At 42.7% G+C, this 9932-nt stretch overlaps 1 protein-coding gene across 1 annotated transcript in view; it reads right to left on the reverse strand.

Annotated features, from left to right (window-relative positions):
• CERS3 (ceramide synthase 3) overlaps positions 1-9932 on the reverse strand; it is an 88064-nt gene that overhangs the window by 34774 nt on the left and 43358 nt on the right. Inside the window, exon 8 of the mRNA XM_011357317.2 lies at positions 3845-3951. Coding sequence (XP_011355619.1) covers positions 3845-3951 — 107 coding nt within the window. The remainder of the gene's footprint in view (positions 1-3844; positions 3952-9932) is intronic.

A 9932-nucleotide genomic window follows, 5' to 3' on the forward strand; every position in this document is an offset into this window, starting at 1 on the left:
CATTACTTTAATAGTCAAGATATGGAGGCAACCTGGGTGTCCATCAATGGATGAATGGATAAAGAAGAGGTGGTACAAAGGAACATTATTCAGCCATAAGAAATTTTTTAAATGAACTCTTGCATCTGCAACAACATGGATGGACCTAGACGGTATCGTGCTGAGTGAAGGAAGTTGGACAGAGAAAGACAAAGGCCATACGATTTCACTTACATATGGGATCTAAAGAACAAAATAAACAAACAAAACAGAAACAAACTCACAGATACAGAGAACATTTTGAGGGTTGCCAGAGAGGAGCGGGGTGTGATGGCGGGTGACAAAACGTAAGTGCGATATAAATAGGTAGTTACAAACTGTCATGCGGATGTAAAGGACAGCATAGGAGATACAGTTAATAACACTGTAATCACCATGGAAGGTATCCGAGGATGTTAGATTTCTTGGGGTCATCACTTCGCAAGTTATATCAGTGTCTAATCACTATGCTATACACCTGAAAGTAATATAATAGGGTATGCCGACCGTAATTGAAAAATAAAAAAAAAAATTAAAAATAATATGCCGACATTGAAAAATAGAAAAAAAGAGGCGAGGAACAGATGGGCCACAGTTAGTCATACAAATACAGAAGGAAACTCTTTGCAGGAAGGCAGATGTGCTCGAGACAGGGTGAAATTAAGGGAAAGTCAAAGAAAGGGAAAGACAAGTATAATGTATAAGTTCCAGATTTTTTTCTCAGCATTTCCAGACAAATTTTAGATGGGTCCGCTTTCTCCCGGACTCAACCCTTTCTCTCTCCCAGCAAAACGTATAACAAAAGCAGTTGAGAAGAACAGAGCGACGGATGACAAACTGCCTCCCACGATGCCTCCGAACATCTGGATCGGGAAATAAGTCTATCATTTGCATGCTGTTAGGTCCACGTTAAATTCACAACAAATCCGGACCGATAAAATATCCTTGAAAAATGAGTCCGTAGAATTACAAGATTAAGACACATGGTTGGAGCCAGGCTCACGACAAGGAACTGACTTTTTCTCTTGGGCACCACAAGATGATGACATAAAATGTCCGAGCCCATGGGAAGACTATTTAAGCTAGAGCATTACACTGCGACGCTTCAACCGATTCTTTCGAAAACCACGAAAACCCTTCTCCCAAAGGTCCACTAGCTCAGCCTTCCAAACATGTGGATCGGTCAACATTAGTATAGGACAATTTTTACCAGCAAAAAAATTTGTACAGTCAAGTCTGTTAATACTGGTTTCTATGCAGCCGAGCTCCCTGAGAATATCAAACAGTGGTATTGGCTGCTCTCTGAATTCAGTGAAGTATCAAGATCAAGAAAGAGCCAAATGCATGTAACTAATTCTCCTTGAAATCCAGAACTCTGGCAAGAAACTAAGTTTTTAAATCTAGGATTTTTGAGATAAGGATATCTGGGTAAGTTGCACCCCAGCAGTCACTCAACCCCAATGTGATGTGCAGTTCTTTACTGGGCGAGAGTACGCTTGCTTGTTGACTTTGAGACATGATGGCAAAGTCTGAGGTGAATGTCCTTCATCGCTAAATCAAAGGTCAACCACAGGAGCCATAGTTAGAAGCATCTCAGAGAGCTACCTAGACTGACGGCTTCCAGGTCATGTGCCTTTCAAATTGGTCCACGAATTCTCTGAAACCACTCCCATCAATAAATCTAGGAGTCTAATTTGTCTTCCCTTAAATATGAGGTGGCTTTTGACACCTGGATCCAAGGAAGAAAATGGGACTGGAAGTGACGTGACGTGACTTCTGAAGCTATATCTTAAAAGAGGATAAAGCATTTGCCTAGCTCTTTCTTGAGCTGCTCGCTGCCCAAAACCAGCTGTCATGCTATGAGGCATTCAGGCCAATGGAGGGGCCACGGGCAGGTGTTCCAGGTAACTGGTCCAGCTGAGGTCCCCAACAAGCAGCTGATTCTGTATGGCTCCCTCAACCATGTGAGCAAAGTCCAGCTGACTACCCAGCTATCATTTGATTGCAACCACATAAATGAAAACCATTTAGTTGAGGCCAGTCAACTCCCAGAACCATAAGAGACAATAATAATCATTAAATGTTGCAGTTTTAAGAGTCAGGGCTACAAACCATGGCCTGTGGGTAAAATCTGGCCTGCTACTTGTTTTGCTACAGCCTGTGAGCTCAGCTGGGTTTGGCACATTTTTGAAGGATTGTGAAAGAAACAAAACAGAAAAAAATTCAATGGAGACTATATGTGGCCCTCGAAACCTAAAATCGTTATTTTTTAGTCCTTTACAGAAAAAGTTTGCTCACCACTGTCATAAGCCACTAAGTTTTCGGTGGTTTGTTACGCAGCTACAGGTTACTAGAACATGTGGTTGTTCTGGTATATAATAGGAGTCATCAATGGGCAAACGCTGGATTTAGGGCACCCCGAAAGTCACGCTGAAAAGTCAAACCTCAACTGTTATCTGCAAGTCAATACTTACCCTATCATCAATTACCATCATACAATATTCTGATTTCACAGATATATTTGCTCAGCCAAAGCGAAAGTGACGGTAACGTGATTCATCAACCAAGAAGAGTATCTTAAATGTCTCTCAGATTTGACTCTAGGTTAAACTCCAAATTCGAGAAGACTCAACAATTTTAGTAACTATAGCTGGCGTTCACTTAGTCCTACTATGTCACACTGTCCTAAGCTGTTTTACATGTGTCACTTCAGGTAAGCCACAGGACACCCCTAATTTCTGTTTTACAGATGAGAAACCTGAGGCTCAGAGAAATGATGTCATCCGGCGTGGAGCCAGAATTTGAATTCTCGTGTCCATGACCTTGGCCCCAGCACTCTGCTTCTCCTCTCTAGGAAATGTCAAATCAAGACGCCCGGTCCTGGTTTAAAGATGCAGCTGGCTTCCACAGGGAGGGCAGCACACTTTCACCTCTCTGATGAGACTTCCTTGGGTGCTAGTCAAGGGCGCCGTCCATCCTCCAGGGATCCCACCTTGAACTTGGGTCTCCATCTCTTTGTCCTGGAGCTAGGCTCTTCAGTAGCACTAATTTTTCAGTTGAGAGGATCCTAGATTTAGCCCCAAACTATGGCTAGTTATCAACTGTTTCTTTCAAAGCATTAAAGGGCTTCCTCACATTTTTTCCTCTGGTTTCTGTCTATCATCACAAGGGAAATTACGTTTGCCGAAGAAATAATTGTCAAGGGAGACACGATAGAGGTTCTGCGTTGTCAGCCCTGAGCTAAACAGAATCAACAGACGGATCAAGAGCCAATCGGTACTAAAAGGCCATCCAAGCCACTGTTAGGGACAGTGATCATGGAAAACAAGAGGAGGAGCAGTTTCCCCATCTGTGACCGGGGAGTGATAATACCTGCTTTATGACTTGTTGTGTAGACCAGTGCCGAGAATATAAAGGGCCTACGCCCGTGTCTGGCATGCAGTAAATGGTGGTTACGACTATTGTAATTTTAACATGGAACATGCCTCTCTTTTAAAGAGCTGATAATTGGCCCATGACATTTCACTGAAATAACTAGAAAGGCTGTTAATCACAAGGAAAGATCCGTATTCACGAAACGAGACGTAGAGTAAGAGTCTCCGCTTACCCATTGGGTTGCACATTTCCCATCTCCCTTTTCCACACTGGAAGGAATTGTGTTAATTATATATAAGAAACGGCCCCTTTACAATCTTTTCTCCAACCGAACTTGGCACAAACAACTGGAGATCAACATAAGAAAGGGCAACGATGGGACCTGAACCACGTGTCAAGGCCACCTCACCACGGTGACCAAACGGCATGGGCCAGCATCTTCTCTACTCACCAAAAGGGAAAAATAATGAGGCGGCTGACGAAAAATATGGCCGAGAAGATGAAAAACAGGGTGTTACAGGTTTGCTTCCATCCGGCGTAAGAAAACATCTTAGCAGACTAAAAAAAAAAAGAAAAAAAATTGTATTCAGACGAAGTGATGTTAGTATAAAATTTTTAAATGAAATATTTATCAATGAAATGATATCTCGGATTTGCTTCAAAATAATCTGGGTGGGGGGGGGTGGAGCGCGAATGGGCAAATAGATGAAACGAGACCGGCCATTTTGATAACGGTCAGAGCTCGATGGCGGGTCCCTTGGGTCCATTACACTCGTCTCTTTCTCTTGTCATATGTTTGAAATTCCCATAACCCAATGTTAAGAAAAGGTATGTTGAAATGACTATAATATTATTCCTGTCTCACCAGCGCTACAAATTAGCTTAATTAATTTGAGCATGCTTTTTATTTGAGCCTCGATTCGATTTCTCCATTTGACCAGGAGGAGAGCCGGGTTGAAGAAAGGCTGGGACATGCGTGAAGAAGTCCCAGGGGGTGCTGGGGTGCTGTAGTCAAGGCAGGCGACAGAAGGGGCAGAGTCCAGAGGCAACTCTTGGGGCCTCGTTCTCGTTGAAATCAACTTTTGAGCGCTCGATTTTCTCTCTTTACTTTATGCTGCTCTATACAGCTCATATTATCATGTCGGAGAAAAAGAATTACAGAAAGGTGTTTTGATGTGGTCTCGGAAGGTTCCTGAGGAGGATTCTGTCTTGCATTATTCGGTGGAGCCCAAGCTGAATGGGAAAGTGTCTGGAGTTGGGGGTGGGAGTGGCTGAGCGTAGCTCATCCCTAGGGAGCACAGCTGAGGCCAGATGCTCTCAGAGCTGAAGTCACCCTGGAAGCTCAAGGCCCCGCCAGGACATGAGAGGCAGCATATTTATGCCGCAGGAAGGGTCTACATTGCCTTGCGTTTCCCACACTTTTGCATACTTGCCACGGGCTAAGGACACGATCAGACTATGGGGTTGCCAGAGGCCCCCAGAGAGGAGAGTCTCAACTGTGAGCTAGAAGGTGAGGGGGCCACGTGGGTGGGAGATGAGCGAGGAGAGAAAGGCCAGGCGTTTAGAGTGCCTGGAATGGAGGGGGAGCTGTCTGAAGGGCTAGCGGCTAGGCCAGGGGGGTAGCTAGAGATGTACGTAGCTGTGACGAGGGCCAAGGAGCACTCGCTCCTCTGGGCAAAGCACGTACGGCCCGTCCCAACCATGCAAAGATGGACCTCAGACCGTGACCCTCTCCTCTGCTAAGCATCGGTCAGGACACTGTTCAAGTGCTGGGCCTTGGATCTAAACTTGAACATGTGGAAAACAGGGTCGGGAAGATGCACAAAGGAGACAAAAGGTGGCCCATGAGTATGAATGGCTGACGTTGAGGCTGTTTTTCCTGGCCAATGAAGAGCTAAGCAATGACCCGCCAACTGTCTCGAGGACTATGAGAGATTAATAGTCTCCATCCCTAGGAAGGTCTAAACAGGGAAACCAGTTATACCATGTCTGGGTTCAATTAGAACTTGCCTGAGAGGACACACACTAAAACAAACTATTCGAGGACGCGGTGGGACGGGCACCCCTGGAGAGCACCAAAAACTGGCCCCCACTTAGTGGCGCCTCCACCATCGGTTGATGGGAGGAACTGGCCTTGTTCACTGAACCCCAAATATTTATCGTGACTGGTCAATCGCGAGTGATTCATGACCATTAACAACACGAAGCTGTTCTCATATTCCACCCGCAAAGGGATCTGAGCTTGACATTTCGTTTTTCTTCTGTTTTTTTTTTTTTTTTTTTTTTTTTTTTTACCCAAGGCCCTCAGAACATTTTCTAACAGTAATGAGCTAAACTTCACAAATATACCCAAGGGTTAGCTGTGGCCTCTCACGTTACAGCTGAGAATAGAACACGAAGCATGAAGCGATTGGCCCGGTCGACTAATGAGTTGTGTCCTGTCGATGACAGGGTCGGGGAGGGTGGAGACAACCCGGCTCTTATTTCCAGTTCCTGCATCTAACTCCCTTTAAACAACACGACGAAGCCGTTTTAACAGTGGTCACACACCGAAGGCGATTGAACCAGAGGGATCAGAAGCAACAGAGTAGCATAAAATCCCTAAGTCACGGCCAATGTGGTCTTAATTTTCAGGCTGGGTTACTGACATGTGAGCAGAGTAGCGGGTGATTACAAGCCACATTCGAAGAGCAGTCACACATGCCAAACTGGCACGATCCTTCCTTCGCTGAGCCATTTGCTGCCCTGAAGCAAATGTAACAACCTTGACCTTCAGAATGGGATTCACATGTCTGATTACGATTACACACGAGAATCAAAATGCTCCGCACAGATAACATTTTAATAGTAGCCAGTTGCTGCTTTAAAATGGCTTCAAATGGCTTCCGGTTGTAACTGGAACAGGGTTTGGCAAATTATAGTCCAGCTGATGGGCTAAAGCTGGTCTTACGTTAAGAATGGTTTCCACATTCTTAAAGGGGTATAAGAAAAGAAATAAACAAACAAACAAACAAACAAAATACGTGACAAGAGATCCTACGTGGTGCACAGACCTAGATATATTATCTGGTCCTTTCCCAAAGTTTGCTGAACCCTGATCTAGAACAAGATTCTATTACCTTACATTTAATTTCGTCTATATTACCTATATTTAATAATTGGCTCTTCGAGAGGCAATCCTGGATGTGAACCGGGTTAGCATCCTTTCCCCAGCTTCATGATAAATGATCATGTTTAAATGATGAACTAACTGGCCCTGAGGATGTGGCTCTGGGCACAGCAGCACAGCTGGCAGCTAAGAGGGCCACTGGACCAGTGCCCGAGGGCGAGCAGGAGCCAGTACGTAACAGAAACGTGGAGAGGAAACAGGCCTAATTTTGCTTTGTTCCTTGTATTTTGTGTGGTTTGGGATTAGAAAGACTCTTGTTTCAATGTCCCTTCCTCCAAAACATTCCCTCCTTAGAAAATAAATGTCATTTAAATAAAAAAGCTTTTAAGCACCAGTGTAGGGCAGTGCAGGCATCCAACGGGTATTCGGCTTTGGCTTAAGTCAATATATGGTGTCATCCAATGTTAAAAACCCAGAGTGCCTTAAGTCCAAGTTTTCCTTTTAAAAGGTTAGAGTTTGTTCCATCTTCAAATATCTCAGCTTACCTCCCGAGCTAGCATCTACATCCGCAAGTGGAATCCCACAAATGAACCTCTCTCGAGCATCATGAAGAAAGAAGGTTGTAAATTAAAATCTAAAGGTTTCATTTCTTTGAGCTTGAAGGATCTGGGGACCCCCCGGAGACAACTATGGACTGTGTGCGTCTTCAGGACAGAGAGCCCTGCTGGATCGCTCGCACGTGACGCTTCCCGTGAGGCGTCACAGAGACCCCAAGATGTGGTATCGTCATTAGCATTTTAATGGCAAACGTTTACCTCCAGCCAAATGTCGGCCACGTCGTGCACGATCATCACGAGGGTTCCGCTGCGAATGTAATTAGCACACCAGGAGAAGCTCATCAAACTGATAGCAGCCAGGTGGTGGATGACGTGAGCTAGAAAATCCTACACAACGAGGGCACAACGGAAACCGTTAAGCAAACGCGGTTATTTCCCGATCGCTGGAAGAGCTAGTACTACACTAATACTAATACTAACTTAAAGACACTAATAACTTACAGCTGCATGTTTTAAAATGAGTGAAATGCTTTCACTTTAATTCTTAAACGTAATCCTCGTGAGGGAGCTAGGGGAAGAACTGTCCTCACGGATGAAGTCGCTTTGACAGAGCGTTCAATAGTTGTCATCTAAACCCTAACATCCACCACTCTTCCACTGCCCCACGTCGGACACACACACACATACACACACACACGCACGCATATTCCCATGTACATTTACCTTTATTGTCTATCGCCTGTCTAATTCCGGAAAAAAAAAATGAGACATATAACAAAAGTACAGAACCATTAAAATAAGAGTTACTCCATATGAAAGAAGTAACAAACGAAAGCGGAACTCTGCTCGCAAAGCCAGGCTGAGGGAAGTCACCCCAACTGAGCGCAAAAACTCAAAGGTTTTCTGTAGAGAAGGCATACAGATGGCCAGTAAGCACATGAAAATGTGCTCAAACTCATTAGGCATCAGGAAAACGCAAATCGAAACCACAATGGGATACTACTTCACACTTAACAAGATAGCCATGATAAAAAAGATAGACATTATCAAGTGTTGACAAGGACATGGAGAAACTGGAACCCTTATACATTGCTAGGAGGAATGTGAAATGATGTTTTAAGTAGTCTGATGATTCCCCAAAAGGTTAAACACAGAATTACCATATAGCCCAGTAATTCCATTCTTAGATAGAAATAAAAACATATGTCCATGCAAAATTTTCTATATGAATGTTCATAGCAGCATTATTCCTAATAGCCAAAAGATGGAAACAATGTAAATATCCACCAACTAACGAATGGATAAGCAAAATGCAGCATATGCATACAGTAGACAGTTATTCAGCAATAAAAAGAAATTAAATACTAATACATGCTACAGAATGAATGAACCTTGAAAACATTACGGTAAGTGAAAGAAGCCAAATATATATATATATCTAAACCCTGCATATCGTATGATTCCATTTACATGAAATGTCCAGGAGAGGCAAATCCATTGAAACAGAAAGTAGATTAGTGGCCGCCTAGGGCTGGGGAAGTTGGGAGCAATGGGAAAATGTTCTAAAATTGCCTGGGGTGATGACCGCAGAACTCTGTGAGTACACTCAAGACCACTGAATTATGCACTTTAGAAAGATGAATTGTATGGCATGTGAATATCTCAATAAAAATGTTCTTTGTTTTAAGCTTAAAGGTTTCAGTTTCTCTACAGCCAAAGTAAAAGAGTAAACATGAAAATAATATTAGCCTAATTTATTGAGCACTTACTGTATGCCAGGAAGTGCTTTATATGGATTAATTTGCTTAATTTTCACAGCAAGCAGAGGAGACAGGGACTAAGGAAATTGAGTTTAGGGAGGTTAACCAATTAACTCGAGATGTTAACCAATTAACTCAAGCGGGGAAGCCAGAGATTCAAAGCCAAGCAATCTGCCCCCAGAGCCTGTTCTTTATCCGACTCCTAATAGTTTTATGTCTCTGATGATATGTGTTTACAAACATCTAACATATATCTACATTTAATTTTTGTAAAGGTACCCGATGCACTTGTAAATGACAAAGCAAGAAATCAAGAATCATTATAAGAAATCAAGAAAGAATCATCAACCTACCCAAGTATATCTATGAAGACCTTCCTAAAAATGATTATTTTCAATTCTATCCTTTGAGAAAATGACTCAATTATCTTCGAAATTAAAGATGCCGTGATGTTTCACTACAAATACTTACCAAGCCACCCAAGCATGAGCATAATTCACACTATTCTATGTGTTATAAAAAGCAAAAAAGCTATGATCTGGAACTAAACACACATAAAAATACAATTTAAAGATTAGCATTGGGGCAGGGGATAAAATTTTTTGAACAAACAAATAAAGTAGCTTTGTAAAGAAGACACTTACCTTCCTCTTGACATCGGAGCCCAGGCTGAATAAGAGAGACCAATAAAAACTCATCTCCAGGATGTAGTACCAGTACTGAGATGGCAGCAGGGGCTGAGAAAAATAAGGGTATTCACTACTTTAATGTCGCCATATAAACAACTCACTTTAAGGATTAAAAGTATTGTTCCCATTTATGTTACACAAAACTCTCCCAAATAATAACGCTTTACATTTCAACTTCTGAAATCGGAGATAATATTTTGGGATATTTTATTTCTCAAAGGGTGGACAAGAATTTCAAAATCAAGTTAAACGTTTTATTTAAATGTGAATTAACTACAACAGGTGTAACTGCCTTATTTAGTTGATTGAGAGTTAAGTTGGAAAAAGCATTCAAAAATATCGACTTAAGGACAAAGACTAGTCTGTTCTGCAGGTCCCACGATCTACCTTGTTTCATGTTTCTTGCATGCTACTCAAAATATGA

Source organism: Pteropus vampyrus, unplaced genomic scaffold, assembly GCF_000151845.1.
Source record: "Pteropus vampyrus isolate Shadow unplaced genomic scaffold, Pvam_2.0 Scaffold34, whole genome shotgun sequence".
In the NCBI taxonomy this organism is placed as follows: Eukaryota; Metazoa; Chordata; class Mammalia; order Chiroptera; family Pteropodidae; genus Pteropus; species Pteropus vampyrus.